We start from the raw sequence: 19479 nt of genomic DNA, 5'->3' as shown, positions 1-19479 counted from the left end.
ACTATGGATAACAAAAAACATCTTTGGTTCTTCAACTGCATTTAAACAAAAAAACACAACAATGTAAGAAGAGCAGGCTGTTATAATAAACAAACAGATCTCTCTTAAACAACTAATACTAAATATTTAAGCAATGTGAAAAGTGCCAGAGAAAAGGGCACAGTACTCACTTTACGGGAAAACTGGCCTAATCTGTATATTGGAATGTCAATGGCAACTGTAGTTATTTTTTCTGTTGCTGTGATGAAACACAATGGCTAAAGCAACTTATAGAAAGAAAGGTTTATTTGGCCCATGGTTCCAGAGGGATGAGTCAATCATGGTGGAGAAGCGTGGCAGCAAGCAGCAGGTAGCAAGGTTGGAGTATAAGCCGAGGTCTTGCATCTTGAACTGCAAAGCATGGAGCAGAGAACTGGGAATGGCAGGTGGCTTTGAAATCTCAAAGCCTACCCTCCAGTGACATATCTTCTCCACGTGGTGACACCTCTTTTTAAGCCTCTCCAAACAGCCACCAACTAGGGACCAAGTATTCAAACACCTGAGACTATGGGGGACAGTCTCATTCAGACCACAACTATTCTTGACTAAAGGTGAGCTAAGAGTGGAATTGGAAGAGCAGGGGAGGGGGTGGGGGAAGGCTCACTCCCTCACATACAGCGCTAACAACAAAATCAACCCAGAGGCAAGGCTCTGAATACATGAAAGTGTTTTGGGACAGGCTGGCTTCCAGCTTCCTATGGAGCTGGGGATTACCTTGAGCTTCTGCCTCTGCAGCCTGAATGCTAGAGTTAGAGGCAAGCACCTGGTTTTCGGTGGTGGGGGCTGAACACAGGAACTGGTGTATACTCTCCCAAATTACACCAACAAGAGAGCTACATCCTTAGAAACAAACACTTAAAATCAAAGGGTATTAAAAGTGATGGAAGCCTTTTTAGTTTCTTTAGTAGACAATTTATTTTGATAAACTTGCTCAATAACAAAAATACAAGTGAAGAAAATTATGTTCACTTTATACAGTCATATTAACAATTTGTTTTGAAACTATTAATTGAAAAAAATGTTATAACCAATTAGAAAACAATTCTTAATAAAGTTTGGGATAATATACAGACCTTGACCACAAACTGAAACCTCTCCAGGCAATACAACTACAATCTCTGCATAGGCAATTCTACCTACATAGACCACCATTTTCCTTCATATATTTTTATCCTTCAAAATTTTTCTGAAAGTTGTCTTACTCTGTTGACTTGTGAATGTAAATTTAATTTTTAAAAGAAGATCAAAGTGGGTTGATAAAATAGTTACTACAACCAGAGTAACCAGTGGCTAGTAGTCTTTTAATAAAGACAAAATAAATGCAACATGTTCTTCTCACAAAGCCCATGATGCAAAATAATAGATAAGAATAGATCCAAAGTTAGTTTTTAACACTTTTTCAGGACCTTTCTTCTAAATCAATAGATTGCCTGTCACCAGGACTATTTGTTATTTCATTGAAGAGATTAAACAGTGAACGCACAGAACACCACACAGAGAAATCAAAGCTGTAGGGAAAAGGGTAAAAACCAATAATGTGTTTTGGTCATCTAGAATGTTACAAAGGAAAAGAAAAAAAAAAAAAAAAAAAAAAGGGCATCCTTCAAAACCAAAACAGATGGGACAGAAGATAGGTCTGTGAGAGATGGAAGAGTCAGAAACATCACACCCACACACTAACAACACAGAACATGGATCACCTTTGGAAAGAATTGTACTGAAATGGTTACTTGTAATGAACTGGAGATTTTTATCTTTACAGATGTTTAGGCTTGTTCAGTAGGAGCTTCCCAAAAACTCAAACTAATTCAGTTTTGTGCAAATAAAACCTAAAAATAGTTTTCAGCAGACTTTACAGTGATATTCTTAGGCATGAGAAGAATGCACACTCAGAACAATGTAACAGACAAGACTCTGACCATGATTGCACCATAAAAGTGTTTTATATACATTTTACAAGCTATGGTTCCTGCTATAAATTAATACTGTGCTATGTAGTACTCATAGTGACCTTTGAAAAGCAGCTGCTGGCAGCTGGCTGTCCTTCCACTTACAGGGCTTAGACTGTATGGAGGAGTCTACTGCAACGGCGTTTGGTCTGGGAGAGTTTACAAAGACTGGACTTCACACACTACTTGATGGGACGGATGTAATCCTGGGTTAGAGCGCTGAGCGGCTAGAGGGACTTTCCTCCATCAGCTCTTCATGCACTAGTCCTCCAAGACAACGATGAAATTAAAGACAATTTAACAGTTTGGGTAATAGATACAAATAAAACCTAAAATTGTGTAATCTTAGATGTAATACCACTGTGAGAAGTAAACAGTGGGGAAATTCATAGCAGCTGAGAAACGCTCCCCATGCTCATGATCCAGTTAAAAATATCTTGAGAAAGTATTTACAATAAAATCCATTTTTTGAAAGAGAAAAGCTCTTGGTCATGTCTGTTGATTTAAACTATACTTTGCTAATACTTTATATCAGTGATAGAATGCCAACCGCCAAACCTTTCCTTTAAAGTGACTGAGGACCAATCAAACACTCCCAAATGTCCACAGGACATGTCTAGTGGTGGCCTTAGAACTGACTGGATATAATACTTGGTGGAAAATGTCCTTCCTCTGATTTACAGGAGGTTTATCACACAGAAGGGCCCACTCCTCCAAGGTTCCTGTGTGAGCCCAAACACTGGATTTTCATTCACAATTTAACACTGTGAGACAGGCGAAGAAGGAACAGGCTGGTGTGGAGTGACTCAAGCCCTCCACTCTGGGATTCAGGTAGCCCCATCTCTGAATAACCATCTTGTGAGGAATAATCAAGCTTCTTAGAAGTGATTCCTGCTTGTAGGAAGCATAGGCTATGTGGCCTTGTACTCTGCCCTCCAATATGGACACCTGGACAGCCATTCACTACAGACAGACTCGGCCTCAATGCCATGAAACACCCTCACGACCAACTTCAAACAGGGCATTATATAGTGTTCACCAGGAAAAATCTAGGTGTTGACATATAGGCATGGGAATGTGGAGAACAAAGGACTGTGTTTCAAAAGTACTTGTGAGTTCAGGATTGGCTGCACTGCTGCTTCTAGAAAAACCCATAAGGGCATGGGCTTAATGCAGCTTTTAAAGCAAATGCAAGAATGTTAGCTTTTCAGCAAACAAAGGAGTAAAGCATATAATGGAAATACTGTATTGCTCAAGTGTTTGGTAAAGATATATTAATAATGCTTACAGATAAAATGCATTTTTTAATGGTAGAGTAGAATTAGTGTTGTAAATAGCCAAAACAGCTGATATTTGCTAGTGAACTTAATGTTTATGCGAAGTTGTGTGCTTGAACATATTCTATACACTGTTATTGTAGCCGACTGAGCCAGTGGAAAAAATGAATGTCTACACAATAGATGACAGTTGCCATCCATTTCAACAGTGTCAGATCCCCAAACTATAAGGTTTGACATGACCTTACCTTTACTATCATATACAAATAAATTAAACCTAGAAAGAATCTTTAGCTTAACTTAAAATTGCACCTAGAAAAGTATGGAGTTATTTGTACCTATTACAGAAACCTGTAAAATCAAGGGCTGCTACAAAGAATGAGGTAACTGAAGACTCCACTATGCAGCCTTCAGATAAATGGCTTTGTCTATTGAGTTCTAGGTTGCACGCCACAGTGTTTTGCTAGCAAGCATTCAGAGTTCTCTTCCAGGAACTGTTTGCATGTGTGCATATACAAATGTACACACACATACACACACACACATATACACACTGTATACTGCATCAGCAAAATATATATATTATATATATATTTATATAAATATAAGGAAGATTTCCCCCACCCACCCCAAACTTGTTTCTTAGTGTTTTGTTTTTTCTTTTGTACACAGAGATTAGGGAGCTTTAGAATTTTTACATACATTTTAGCAAACACGTTTTGATCTATTGGCTTCTCGGTGCAGTAATGCAACGGCAATCCATTGTGGTGCCAAAGGCTCATAACACGACAAGGGAGCTGAGAACACTAATGTCTGAGGAGGTGAGGCCAGCCCCACACGAACCTCCTGCACTGCTCTGGTCCATCATGATTCATAAATACTAGACGTTTCCCCCCCTCAAATGAATCCTTAGACATTAAAAACAGATCAACAGAGTCACAAGGGCCACATGCTTTCCGTATAAAGCACTCTCCTTCACTAGGTTGCTATCACAGTGCAGACTGCCTGCCTGAATATGCTCAGGAGATTTAGTCAATATTGTATTTGGTTATGGAAAAGGCTCTCATTCTCATTTTTTTTTTTTTTTTTAAATCCAAAGTGCATAGTGAGAACAAATCAAAGCATTTTTTCCTTTTCGGCATCAGGTTCATCTAAGCATCTCCTGGGAGAAGACGGCCCAGATGCCTTCTCTTTGTCCTCCCAACCTCTAAAAATAAAAAATAAAAATAAAAAGAGTTAAGCCGCTCAGACATTCGTCAGCCTGGTAAACAGACTTTGCCAGCAAACAGAAGTCCTACTATTGTGAAGAAAATCGATAAAACAAAAAGTACATATGACGACCCAACTACTGTGTTGTTGGGTAATTTATAAGGTTGGCCTCCGACTTCATTGATGTAAAATCCTATTGGAAATATTAGGGCAGCCATACAGAAAAGGATCACTGTAAAACAAACCAAAACACAACATTAGTAACATGCTTTGGTGATGAAACGAAAAACAACAATGAAAATTTGGTACAAAGCAATTTATAATGAGGGTCTGTGGGTTGATAACAAGGTCAAACCTGTAAAAACATGGACCGAGCCCTTGTCAAAAGGCTCGCATGCCTCACAGGTCACACAATATCCCCAAAGCCCAGCAAACCAAACACAGGAGAGCAGGCTTACACGTCTTTATACAAGTTTTTAGAGGACTCTGAATTATGAGCAGGAAGGGGTGTGTGTGCATGTGCATGTGTGCGCGTGTCTGTCTTAACCATTAGTAACTAGAGGCAGAGTTAGGGGTGGAGTTCCAGCCATGTGTGCTGTAATCATTTGTAATTAAGGTCAGAGTTAGGGGTGAAGTTCTGGCCCTGATATTTACTAGTTGGCCTGTTTCCCTCCTAAAAATGGGAGAAATACTAAGATGGTAAGTAGAACGTGCCAAGTCCCTAGCCCAGTGTGGGGCTGAGAGAAGTGCTGTCACTGCCTGTCCTCCTCACAGCAGGAGCGGGAACCGAGGGAAAGGCTCAGTGACATGAGTGCCCCTTCTCTTACCCTGATTTCTGGCTAGCTGGAGAGAGCGCGCCAGATCTCAGGACATTAGCAAACTAGGACAATGTCTCAGAGCCATAACATCTCTGTCAGGTTCTAAACACACAGACCACAAAGAGAAGAAGGCTGGGAAACTGTCTTTGGGTTTTATATATAAACAGAATGAAATATATTTTTCACTAAAATGTTTCTAGAAAGGATACCAAAACACCCAGAGTCTGGGCAAAAGTAATGCCTGTCTAACCATTTACCAGACAGTATATTTCCTACCCTACCAAAGAAATACGTTCCTAGTAAACATCAGCCCCAGCAAGGCTAGCTTCTCTGAGAAGGTGTTTTTGCTTCTTGAAGGTAGTGGGTAAGTGCTCACATGGCCCTTGTATTTCTTAGGGCAGAAGTCTCTCTGTGAACACAGATGAATATCTGCTAGGGATGAAGGTCTGAAACTCCATACTTAACAAAATGAGAAACCTTTTCCAAGATAAACCTATCCTCAGGACTACGAAGAGAGCCCAGGACAAATGCTTCAGTTGCCAATAGCTCTACAATGTTCTGGGTGGATCAATCAGAAGAACTTAATGGAATCCTTTCCTGGACGGACTTCCAAAAACATTAAACAATAACACTTGCTTAAGGAATGCATCACTTGAGAAACATGTCAGTATTCTTCTGTGCCCTGCACCACTGCAGGAGCTTATTCTATACTTGTATAGACAGAAAGCCTATTTTTATTTTAGACAAATGACTATATAAAACAATATCATATAGGTAAATTTAGATTCTTTGTGACACCTACAAGTAAGTTTAGACATTAGATTTTCATTAGGATTTTGGCCGTTTTATTAACTAGTTGCCAATAAATAATTTTAGATGTGCTACAATCATCTACTTATCAGTGAGTATGCATGAAATAAAACCAGTCTATTAGGAACTGTGAGGTTGAGTGTTGTGTGTGAACCAATCCCAGCTCTTGGGAGGTACAGATAAGATCTCAAGTAGCAGGCTAGCCTGAGCTTACACACATAGTGAGACCTCATGTCAATACACATACACTGGGAGTAACACACACACACACACATTTGCCCATTGGGGGCAAGATTATTCTTAAACATTTTTCCTCTGATGCTGTGTAACTTAGAAAACACTAAAATAATTCAGAATACTTTAATAATATACAAATGTAACATTAGTTTGTTAATATGTACATTTTTCTGCTGATAGCAACCTGTATTTTATAATAGACAACAGACAGTACTCCTGTAGCAGCTACAACTGACATTTTGAAGAGCGTTGTTCAAACGGACTAGGAAAGCTCAATTAAAAATTGAGGAAGCAACCACTGCCTATTCATTATTTATTTTAAGGCCTAGGAACTCGGTTCTCTATACTTTCTGGGGTCCAGACTTATACAGATGGAGTTTTTTTTTTTTTTTTTTTCTTTTCTTAGAAGAAGAGAAGCTTCCCTGACTGGGAAACAAACCCAGGCTGGGGCAGTGGTAGTGCCAAATCCTAACCAATAGACCACCAGGGAGCATCTGCTTTTTCCTTTTTTTAATAATTTATTTACCTGTATTTTATGTACATTTGTATTCTGCCTGCATGCATGTCTGTATGAGGGTGACAGATCCCCTAGGACTGGAGTTACAGACAGTTGTGAACTGCCCCGTGGGTGCTGGAAATTGAACCTGGGTCCTTTGGAAGAGCAGCCAGTGGTCTTAATCACTGAGCCATCTCTCCAGCCCGAGGAGTTTTTCTTTTAAGCTATCAACAAGTGTAAAGTTACTTCAGATCTTAAACCGTTATCAGTGTTTACGGGGGTTATCACAAGAGAAGATCAAGCTCTGGTCCCAAGTAAGCATGTAAAGACAGCTTCACCTTCTCCGTGGAGCAGGTTTCTTGGTAGTAAGAACGGGAGACCCAGTAGATGAGACTGTAAATCAAGAGCGGTGAAAGGGGGCTGGAGATGGCTCGGTAGGCAGAGTACCCGCGATGCAGGCCACAGGTGTGAGCTCAGGTCCCCAGCACCCACACAGAAAGCTGGGCATGTGCGTGTGTCTATACCCATTGTGAGGCTGGAGGCTGGTGGAGACAGATGGATCGCTAGAGCTTGCTGGCCATCCAGTCTAGCCAAATGGTGAGCACCCAGTTCAGTGAGAGATCTCATCTCAAAAATTAAGGTAGATAGTGACAGGAAGGACATCTAACATCAACCTTTGGCCTCCACATGAGCATGCACTTACATGTGGGTGCTCACACACATCCACAGACACAGACAGACACACACACACAGAGTGATAAAACAGTAGGGTCAGACTTAAAGGACTCATCTTTGCATGTGGGGCTCTCATGACAGAGGATCTGCCTTTAGAAAGTTCCTCTCACAACATTACAGAAACTACTACCCTAGCTAATGAATAACTACATACAGCAGGGCTCAAGTTCTTCTTCCAGGGCTGAACCACTAGGGGGAGCGCAAGTCCTCCCTGCACTACTCCCAGCAAGCAGAATGAAGTGAATGTAAAATAAATGTACTCCAACCCATTGTAAGTTAAAGAACAAAGTTCAGAATGGAGACATTTTTAAGAAAGCATGTACTTTTTTTGGGGGGCGTAGAAATGTGTTTCAGTGTATACAACACTACTCTTTAGAAACTTCCAAAAATAGTATGTGCCTCTGGCAAAGAGGTTCTGAGGGCTGTGATGGCAAAGAATGAGACTTCACTTGGTTACCCATCCACTAACTTTGAATCACTCTCATATGCAAATGCAGTTTCAAAAATAAAGGAAAAATACATTGCATGTTGGAGTCAACTATACATACTTAACGACTTTTTTTGTTGGAGGGGAATGAAAAACAAAGATAAGCCCTAGTTCTTTTCCTGTCCTGGCCCCTGGAGTATCTTCCTGCGGCTCTTACCTCAGGCAAGTTTGTTGCCTCACAGCTTAGGGTTTTCGTGCTCCTTGATGTTATTTTACTCACCAATGGCTGAATCATGCCTTGAAAAATGACTGTCTTTGAGTAGAAGGTACAGAAGTAGATTCTCCTTACTTAAGTTCCTTATCAACATGCTTTCAGTTAGCAGCCTTGCCTCTATTCCTGCTCTGGCCCTCAGACTCTGGAAGAGTGGTCTCAAGTCTTAGACAAGAAAAATACCAGTTTGTTTCTCATTGCTAAATAAGGGCAAGGAGCTTATGAGGAGCTGACCTCAAAGGCAACTTGTCTAAATTTTACTAATAAGGGAGATATGGAGGCAACAAAAATAAAGTCAGAAACAAAGTTCCATAAAAAGCTGGGGTGACAGCGTCTCCTGAAGAATAGCACTATCCCGCAGCATCTAAGGCCACTCTGAGTCCTTTTATTTAGTGTCCTCCGGTGGTAGGGACAGAACCTAAAGCCTTCCTTCACATACCACCAGGCACTGCTCTGACTCAGCCATGTGCCCAGCTGAGACACATGAGTTTAAAATGTCAATAGGGACACTTGAGACTATCCTTCATTTGTTAAAATAGTAATAAATAAAAACCTCAAGCAGAAGCGAGATGTGAGAGAACTATCTTTAGAAATGTGTACAACCTCAGCTGAGCCTAAGGCACTGCACCGAAGACCTCAGTGCTCTGCACACATGGCTTTATGGCGTGTCTGTAGAGCAGTGGCCACTGCTACTGTACACCAGACAGTTCCTTCTGTGGGAGGACGTTTAGCAGCACTCCTGACCAATGTGTTTCCAAATATTGCCAAGTGTGCCCTGTTGTGAAGAAAATTACTTTAGAGACAAAGAAAGCAGAATTACAGAAATGTTCTTGCACGTGTGTATATTTGTTTTCCTTAAGCTTGGGATAAGCTTCTGAAGTGTTCAGAAATTAAAACATTTTTGCAAATTACAAGTGAATATTATATGTAATATATAAACTTATGACACCACCGAGACTAGCTTAGTAGAGTAAGAAACTTTGATAAACAATTACTGGAAAAACTAAATGTACTGGTTTTCAATGGTCATTCAACCCAGCAGAAACAAAAATCAACACTATTAGAAAGCAAATGATCGCCTTCATCTATGTTATATGTTTGCCTAGATTTTTCTTTATTTTGACAGAGGATATACCAGTACTTTCAAGAAGTGGAAAGCACTTAGACTAGTGGCAGCTCTGAATCACAAACCTGAAGCACTTACGTTACAGACAGTTAAAAAAAAAAAAGCCTCATAAAAGAGCATTCACACAAAGCAGTAATGGCTGAGGGCGTCCTGGTCCTGCAGTGAGAACACTGAAGAGCTGATGGGACTGTGCGGTCTATCTCATGCCATGTGAGAGATGCTCCGGGAAGATTTATCGAGTCCTTAGGACTGATCTTGGTAATCTTCGTGAACACGCGTGCCTTCTACAACTTAGCAGACTACTTACTTCCAGTGAAAGCTATCCATCGAGCGTATTTTGTAGCTTCTCTTCGCCAGTGGGAAGCCACCAGCAAACCACATGTGACAGTCAAGGAAATGATTCCCATGATGATAAAAAACAGGGTGGTGACCCACTCTGGGGGAAGCCGGGGAGGGATGCAGGTCCGGTCTCGTCCATGGATTGTTTGACACTGTCGCACTAGGCCCACGGTGAGAGCTCCTAGGAAGATGCAAAAGCAGGGGAATGCGTTAGTAAGTCTGACACACTCAGGGAATGCTCCCCAGCAAAACCCCTTCCACACTTAGATCTCGTTGGTATCTGTGTGGTTAATCCAAGCATTTAATTCAGGAGTTCTCTTCAGCAGTCGGCTAATGTGACAATGTTTGAATTAATGTAAAAAAAAAAAAAAAAAAAAAAAAAAAAAAAAAAGAACATAAGCCACAAGAACAAGCCTCAAAAACCATAAAAGACAGACAATTCAGTCATTGATTGAACAAATGCATTTCTTTCTGTCATGATAATCTTTCTACACGGACTAAAGGCCATGTCAGTTGGACACATGCAGTGTCAGGCACTGATTGGGCTCCAGTGACACTAGCAAAGCCGTTGGCTGGGCTCCTGTCCTTCCTAAGCTTGCACACTGCTGCGGGATTCAAGACTCATTATATATTCCTTATTTTGGCTGAGGAAGAAGTATGTTTAGGAAATTAAACACAAATTTAAACTATACCTAATAATAATAAAATTATATAACAATAAAGTGAAAGTTATCAAAAGTAAAAGGTCTGGCTCAGTATACAAGAGTTAACACTGTCACACTGTTACTGGAATGTGTCAACAGGAAAACACAGGTTATGAAGGCAAGCTGTAAAGTACCCTTGTGTTAATTACTTTTCAAAACATTATTATTATTATTAATCTGTATGGCAATGTGAAAGTGATGTGTGCGCATATGGGCATGCGGGGTACAGGCCAGCTTTATGGAGTTGGATTTCTTCCTCCGCTTTTTTTTACCTGGGTTGCAGGGTTCACTCTCATGTGCCTGCGTGATGGGCTTTACCCCAGACCTTCCCACTTAGACAAGTGAATTGACTTCTGTGAAGCTCTAGGCTAGGTACCATCTTTATTCAATAAGGAGTGAATTATCTTAGAGAAAGCCAGGTTAGGAAGACAAGAGACTATGTTCTCCTTTTCCACTCAAAGAATTCACATTTACTCCCAAATAAAAGTTGTCCCCTCTGCAAGAGTGACTGCAAATCAGGAGCAGCCACCAAAACAAAACACAAGTATAAACCTGAAGAGCCGCTGGGGCCAGCAGATTCCTGCCTCTTTCCACTATGGACAGTCCCCTCCCCATACCCCACAGTGACGCCCCCTCAGAATCAGAGCACTTGGCAGGACCAGGGCCTTCTTGAGAGCAGGCAGCAGAGTGGGAGCAGCAGGTGTGGGAGTGGGCTTGGGAAGGAGGTGCTCTGTACAGCTGCATCTCTCCTTCGACCCAGTTTTAGAAATAACAAGAAAGGGGAGCTTGGCTGGGGAGACGGCTCAGTTCAGTAGTTTCAAGAGCACTGTTCTTCCAGAGCGCCCACTCCAGGGTGGCTCACGGCGCCCACTCCAGGGTGGCTCAGGGCTGCCTGAGACGCCAGCTTCAGGACCTGGAGCCCTCTTCTGCCCTCTGTGGATAATTGCAACACACATACACACACAGGTTTTGGGAGGGGCCTCCATGGGTAAGTGTTTTTGGAGAGTGTTTTTGGTTCCCCAGCACCCACTTCAAAAAGCTGGACAAAACAATACCAGCCTGCAATCCTAGTGGGAGCTGGAGACCAGAGGATTCTGGTGTCTTGCTGGCCACAGCCTAGCTGAATCTGTGAACTTCAGTGAAAGATCCTGTCAGAAAACACAAATACACCCTCCCCATACCATATATATAATTAAAACCAAACAAAACATTAAAACAGGTTAAGAAACAAAAAGTGGCTGGGTGTGGTGGCCATGCCCGTAATCTCCGCACTAAGGTAGGCAGAGGTAGGTGGAGCTCTATGAGTTCGAAGCTAGCCTGGTCTACATAGTGAGTCCAAGACAGGCATGGGTATACAGAAACCCTTCTTGAAAAAAAGAAAAAGAAAAAGTGATGAAAAAGTTATCCCCAAAATGGGCTATGGTCTCCTCTGCTCTCCAATAATATTCTATTTGATCAGAACTCTTGAGAAGATAAACTAAGTACGTTTTTCTTTCAAATCAAATAATTAGGTCCACAAGTGCAAGCAACACAGGCACAATATGGGGACTATCACATGCAGCACATAGGCCAAAGTGAGCAAGCCTTTACAGTACTGCCATCCACTATGTTCCCAGCTGCTGCTTGGAGTCTAGAGACTTACTAAAAGTAGGCCCCAGGGGACTATAGGACTTCTGAGGCAGTAAGAGTCTTGCCCGAATGATAACCTGAGGCACGGCAAAGCCTTACTGTGATAAAGCATCATATGTGTACTTCTGGAAATAAAGGAGGCATTCACAGCAGTGTCCAGGAACTCCTAACTGGAAACCGCTCCTAACTTCTAACAAACCACCTTCTTGTAGTTGTGGCTCATTTATAAAACTGCAACTGTCATGACGGAACACACTTGCACAGCATGCACGCTGTGGATTTAGAGCCCGGAGGAGGCACCCTATCTTCATAGGAAGGAAGCCTGACTGGCAACTCCCCCACCTGCTGATGAGATTGCATGGAGGATTATCGTGTGCCTCCAAATGCTAACCTCCTACCCAGTGCATGAGATTGGAAGCTCTCTCCTTCGGAGTATTTCTGAGTACTCCCATGCTCCCCTCTAACTCTGGTTAAGGACAGGATGAGGACGCCTGCTGTGCCTGCTGAACATCAAGATTTCTTTTTGTTGCCTCTCCTGCCTAGCAAACCACAGCAAGCAAATACCAACAGAACAAGCAAGAAAATTAAAATGATAGCTCTAAGGAAATTGGAGAAAACCTGATGGGTGTTCAGCTACAGACGGTTTCTGCTTCTGGATGCGTAAAATTCCTTATCACACAAAGCGAGACTGAATCCTCAGCACCTCTGAAGGGAAGCAGACAGGCAAAGCAAGCACATGTTTATAATAATGTTGCTCATGCTGCCCTGTAGCTGCTCTGCAAGAAAGGGCAGTTAATTTTAACTGGCAACTAGAGGGTACCATATAGAAGAAAACTAACACCCAAATATTTTACTGCATGTTGGGTTTGTGGTCAGTGGTGTGTGCTCAAATGCATGAGGCTCCAGGTTCAATCTATAACATCCCAGAGAAAATTACTGCAAGGTTCTCAAATACTTAGCACTGTTAGAGCCATTATCAAAACAATGCTCTCGTGCTTCCTCAGATTGAGAAGGGGCAGTGTCCGCAGTGGTCAGTGGTCAGCTAATGTCGTTATACTTTGCCCTTGGGAGTAAAACTGCAATTTGATACCATTTATGATGTGGCCACATGTATTCCACAGGCCAACTGAGAGACTATGCATAGTCAATTGCTTGGGAATTAAAATTTAACAGGACACCTGGGCATGGCGGCACGGTCCTTAGTCCAGGCACTCGGGAGGCAGAGGCAAGTGAATCTCTGAGGCCAACCTGGTCTAAAGAGTGAGTTCCAGGAGAGCTAGGGCTACAAAAAAAAACCACCTTGAAAAACCAAAAACCACAACAAAACAAAAAATCCCCACAAACAATGAGAATGCCATCTTTTCTGAGAAGGAACTTTGCACTTCATTGGAAAACCCTCAAATGGCCTGTAGCAGTGGGTATACAGTAGGAATGAAATGAATTAAAAACAAGCTACAATTAGCATCATACTGCATTCCAGAGGCTCTCTTGAAAAACTGTTGCTCAGTGTGGTATCTTGCAGCACACCAGTTAAGCAAAAGCCCAAGTATTCACTAATTTTTGTTTTACATGACAGGCTTTTGCCTTTTGAAGAGGCCTGTGACTGCATTCCCCAAGCAGTCAATCTATCTTTACCCTGCAGCTGTTGCCTAGGTAACCAATCCATCCAAATAAAAGATTTATACACAATAGAAAAAAAGAAACCAAACTAGAGGCTACAGCCTCCCACAAGCCTCACAGGATTGCACCTGTGCACCCTCCACACAGAAAAGTCAGGCCTGTCCCACTCTGCTGGGTGTGCTGGCGTCTGAAGCTTGTCACCTACAGATCCAGACACTCTGAGATGCTTAGGGCAGCTAGTCTGAGCACGTCTGCTGCCACAGTGATGATGACTAGGAGGCATGTCACCACTATGTTAAAGGCGCTGCCACAGAAAATCTGTAACCCAGGGCTATGAAGCGGCGCCCACGCCCACCACAGCCTGTCACAGGCAAATCATGTGACATGCCCACTAGTCTGGACCCGATCCTTGCCATCAGTGTGGATTTCTGGCTTTCATTTCTACCTTTCTTGGCAAGATGTTTTTTGGTTACCCACACCAAACAAATGCTTCACCACAAATGTCTTAATGACTGATAAAGGTTCAATTTCTGCCCTTCCAACAGCAGTGGTGTGTAAGCAAGCGACAATGCTCCAATTTAACAGAAACAATAGAGAGTCTCATTTTATATAAAGCTCGGCTGAGGAAACTTAGAAGAACGCAGGGCAGGTTTGGAAGAGGGAAGGTCCAAGGCGGGTATGGAGCAGACAGTGTGTCCTCCTGTCTCTGGGGCTTTTCGTCTCGGAACCCTGAACTTTCTTCCCACCGGTCACATCCCCCACTTCCTACTGGGTGACTTCTTCACCCCTTCTGTCCTGACAGCTCATATGTTGAACGAGGGGGAGACACAGGCACAGAAACTAAACACTTGCCAACAAGAGTTCAGTTCCCAGCACCCATGCCAGGGAGCTCAAGGATCTGGCCGAGGACACCACAACAGACACGGCTTAGCCTCACGATTTCAGATAGTCTAATATGTTGTTCATTAAAATATCTCTTTGGCCTATTTGCTTTTTATAATAAATTTGTGTCCTAGTGTAAACACAGAAGTAGCAGACTGAAAATGAACACTAACTATGGTTCTGGAAGAAAAGTCCTGATGGTATCTCAGGAACTAGTATGTACACCTACCACGGGTGATGGGCATCAAAATATAAACAACTGGAAGTCTTTTCTTTAAGAGAGCACTGCTTACATAAGGCTGCCTAAGGAACTATTTCCTCAAGTTCAGGCACCCAGAAACCACTGCAACTTTAAACCAAGGAGCCACACTACTCCTTAGCCTAGTGCTGCCCGTGAGATGCTGATTTTGCAGGCATGTAAAACGGCGACAATTACAGGAGTACTGGTATTTCCATTTGGGTTTTAAAAGAAATCCTGGGAGACCTGCCAATGTGTAGCAAGGTCAGATCCTGGGAAACTTTTGGGAGGGCACTCGAAACAGTGACAATGAAGCTGAAGATGACACAGAAGCCACAGGAAGTTGTAGAACGCAGGAACACAGGATGTCTGCCTAGGAAAGCCACAGAAAACGACAACTTGCCCAGCAGAGAGGCCATGTGGCTGTGACCAAATTGCCCACATTGGTGGGGCTACCAAGTCCTCTGGTACTTACCATGCTCAAAGCTATGGTTTAATACTTACCCTGCTGAGTTTCTGTCTTTGTCTCTATGCCTTTCCACACCCCAGAGGCCCTGGGAATGGATACTAACTCTGTGTCACCATTTCTTGGAAATGTGTGTATAGCTGGGTTCTTGAGAAAACCACTGTGTTAAATTAGGATGTCTGCTACCATCTTATTTGTGGTGCCTGTGTGTGTGTGTGTGTGGTCAGAGGACAACTCTCTGGAGTTGTGACTGCTTACCATTTCGTGTGATTAAACTCAGGTCTTCAGGCCCATGAATATGTATGTAAGTCTTTGAGCTGAACCATCTCATTGGCCCTGGACTTGAAGCTTTAAGCAATGCTCCAAGTGCTGAGAGGCTGGGGGAAGGAATGAATATGTTTTCCACTATGTGCAAGCCAGTCATATCATGCTAAGTGGAATTATGATCTTGTTAGTGACTGTACTTGGAGATGAATATGACTTAAGGAGATCGTTTTCTGTCAAGTTGATAAAGAGTGGACCTTTGGATGGCTAAGCATGGTAACAACTTGATCTGACTGGGAGCTACCTAGGTCAGTAAAGCACACCTCTGGGTCCATGTGTGAGAGCAGCTACGGAGACAAGTAGATCATGAGAGTTCTAATCAATGGCTGAATCTGAAAGATTTTTTAAAGTTTTATTTTAGTGTACTAGTAGATTGTTTTTTTGAGACAAGATTTCTCTGTGTAGCCTTGACTGTCCTGGACTCACTTTGTAGACCAGGCTGGTCATGAACTCACAAAGATCCACCTGTCTCTACCTCCTGAGTGCTGGGATTAAAGGTGTGCGCCACCACCGCCCGGCTAGTGTACGAGTGTTTTGCCTGCATGTATGTCTGTGTACTACATAATCACATGTGTGCATGGTAAGCACGGAGCTCATAAGGCGTGGATCCCCTAAGAATTAGTTATAGAGGGTTGTGAGCTATCATGTGGGTCCTGGAAGTTGAATTCAGGCCTTCAGGAAGAACAGCTAGTGCTCTTAACCACTGAGCCATCTTTCTAGGTCCTGAACTATATTCACTTTAAAAAGGTGATTTTACCCCAGTCTAGTTTGAACTACTATTAAATTCAACAGCATGTCAGAGCCCCGTGTATTTCCTCTACAGCTTCTGTACTGCTACTAGCTAAATCCTGTAAAGCCACCAACAGTTTTAATGTTGCCTTATTTAAAGAGGAAAGGTAGGGTTGCGGAGATGGCTCAGGGGTCCCTCTTCCAGAGAGCCATAGTGTAGCTCTCAGCACCCACCACCAGGTAGCTCACAACCACCTGTAACCCCAGCTCCAGAGAACCCGATGCTTTCAGCTTCCCCGGGTACTCCTAAGAGCACAGTATCTCCTCCTGTTTGGCTGGGACTGCCTGCTTTGAGAGAAGTCAGTCTCTAACAGGGTCCCTTGCATGTGAGAAATGTGTTTTTCTGCTACTTTCAAGATTCTCTTTATGTCTTTGGCTTTTAATTGTTTAGGATGTGTTTAAGTGTGGATGATCTTAAATTGGTCTTATTTTGCATTTGTTGAAGTCTTCAATATGCAGAATTACTCACGTTAGGGATTATTCCCCCATTATTTCTCTAGTGTTCTTGTAGCTTCTTTCTTTCTGGAACTCTCATTATGGGTACCCGGCCTGTGATACTATCACACTTGTCTCTAATGCTTGTTCATTTTCATTATCTTTATTTCTGTCCCTTGCTTTGGAAAATCACAATCAACATACTTTGCTGATACTTTCCTCTGTTGATTTTTCATTTCAGTTACTAAGTGGCTCTCAATCTTGCTAATGCTGCAATCCTTTAATACAGCTTCTCATGTTGTTGTGACCCCCAATCTATATCTTTTGTCATGTGTGCCCTTTGAAGTCTCTGATTCATTAAACCCTTAAATATTAGCAAAGAGATCTTAGCCTGTGCTGAGGACTCTGTGTACAAAATTGTAATTTACAATTCTGCCTAAACCTTCACTTCTTGCTTGAGCAAAAGCAGAAAGTCAGCTGGAATTGAACAATGTGATGTGCCTTCTACACCTCCTCTCTGGGCACATGGACGTCCTGGCGATGCTTGTGGCCTTCTATATTCAGAGGAATATGTAAGAGCTCCTCAGACTCCTGTGGACACGGCTTCCCATTTTCTCTTCAGCCTGTCTGTCTCTCTTTTCTGTCAGCCTTCTGCGATCTTCAACCAGTCACAGAGCTCTAGGTCCTGCCTGTGTTTTATAAAACTTAGCTGATGATTATAGTTAACAAATGCCATGTGGTCAGATAAAGATAAACCCTGAAAATGGAAATACTCAGTGAGGTACCAGACAAATCAAAACGGTAGCAGGTCCCTGGAGAGGGGTCTTTAAGTGTGACAAATCCTAAGCTCTCTCAGTGGAATAGAGGGCTGTTATTTTTCACAGCTGCGGGGATGTGAGGCTACTGGCTTTTACAGCTGACAGAGAGGATGGGAGCGCTCAATTTAAACTGCCACAGAGTTTGCTGTTCTTACCGAATAAGTCCTTTTTGGATTGTTTTAAAACGTTAATGTCCAGAGTTCTAAAACTGACATTTTAAGTATTTTGAGCATTGGCCTTGTTGTTTATGCAGAGGAACAGCTTTTTGGAGGTCCTTACTGTATTGTTCTGGGAGTTAAAACCAGCTGGCCACAATTTGAAATTAAGTTTTGCCATCAACTTGGGCAAATTATTTAATGTTTCTAACCCTCCGTGCGTCCCCCGCCCCCACCCCAAGACATGGTCTCTCTGTATAGCCTTGACTGTCCTGGACTTGCTTTGTAGACCAGGCTGGCCTTGAACTCACAGAGATCTGCATACCTCTGCCTCCCCGAGTGCTGAGATTACAGGAGTGTACCACTGCACCTGGCTTCTCACCCTGCTTTTGCAGCAAAGGAACACAACTTACCATTCAGTTTGTATGAGAATCAAGTAACAAGTAATACCTGTGAAGCAAATGGAACTATAAATACTGAAAACTTATTGGGAAAGAGAATTAGATAAACTTGTTTGAGTTAACACATATTTTATACACACACATGCACATACACACACACACACACACACACACACACACACACAGAGGCACCACAAATAAGATGGTAGCAGACATTCTAATTTAACATAGTGGTTTTCTTAAGAACCCAGCTAGACTCCTGTCTTACCTCCTCCACCATGTCATTTGGGTTGAAGACTACTCACGAGTCAAGGTCAGACTTTCTGAAATAAAAGCTCCAGGCAGGGACTTTCTAGAAACAATAGGCTAGATGCTTGAGATTGTTGTTGGGTAGCAAGTTTAAGAACACAACAAAAATATTACCCTTTAAGTTTGACTTCCTTTTCTTTGTAGCTTGCTGTTTCCTCTAACCTTATCTTATATTTTTAATTAATGAATTACGTATGTGTTCTGCTTGCCTTCAGGGAGGTATGAGGGCCACGGTGTGTGAGAGAAGGACAGTCTTGGAGTCAGTCTTGTCTGCCATCTTATGGGATCCTAGGGTCAAACCCAGGCCACCAAGCTAGGTACATTGTAATGAACCTCTGAATCATACTGCTGGCTTCCATCTTTATTATGATTTCTTTCTTTTTTTCTTTTTGGAGATCTTACAATATTTCCCCCTTCTCTTCCCTTCCTTGAAACCCTCCTATACAATCCTCTATACTCCTTTTCAAATTCATGGCCTCTTTTTTCATGAACTGTTTTATATCTACAAATGTGTGTGCTCCTATGTGTATTTATGTATATATACATATATTCCTAAATACATAATTACTACCTGCTTTGTCTGTGATGTTACTTGTGTGTTTTTAGGGCTGACCATGTGCAAAGTACTGGATAGTGAATTGGTGTGCACGTCCCTGGGGAAGACTATTTCTTCCGCTTCGCTGCATTTCTTCTTGTCTATAGTTCTCTGTGTAGCGCTGAGCCTCTGGCTCCTCCCAGCCCTGCCACTTCAGCAATGTGTAATGCTGTCCTTGCTCAGCTCCTGTTTAGGCAGTCATGTTGGTGAGATTTTCTGACATTTCTAGGAGACAGAGCCTCACAGCAGACTCCCGGTTTCTCTGGCTCAGGCGGTCTCTCCGCCCCTCCTCACCACCAGCCATCTGTAAGCAACACTGTAGCTCACGGGTTGTATCTAACTGACACTGCTTATACCCTCCTCAGCTCTGCCCTCTCATTA

The 19479-nt window shown here is 42.5% G+C and overlaps 1 protein-coding gene across 1 annotated transcript in view; it reads right to left on the bottom strand.

The window, feature by feature from the left end:
• Positions 1–3474: 3474 nt before the first annotated feature.
• The window catches only part of Mosmo (modulator of smoothened), a 56416-nt gene continuing 40411 nt past the window's right edge, over positions 3475–19479 (bottom strand). The window contains exons 2-3 of the mRNA XM_051145152.1: positions 9702–9914; positions 3475–4706 (exon numbers count right to left, since the gene is read on the bottom strand). Of these exons, the coding sequence (XP_051001109.1) occupies positions 4522–4706; positions 9702–9914 (398 nt within the window). The 3' untranslated portion in view covers positions 3475–4521. The remainder of the gene's footprint in view (positions 4707–9701; positions 9915–19479) is intronic.

Source organism: Acomys russatus, chromosome 5 (genome assembly GCF_903995435.1).
Source record: "Acomys russatus chromosome 5, mAcoRus1.1, whole genome shotgun sequence".
NCBI classification, from domain to species: Eukaryota; Metazoa; Chordata; class Mammalia; order Rodentia; family Muridae; genus Acomys; species Acomys russatus.
This window is presented reverse-complemented; position numbering and strand designations above follow the sequence as displayed.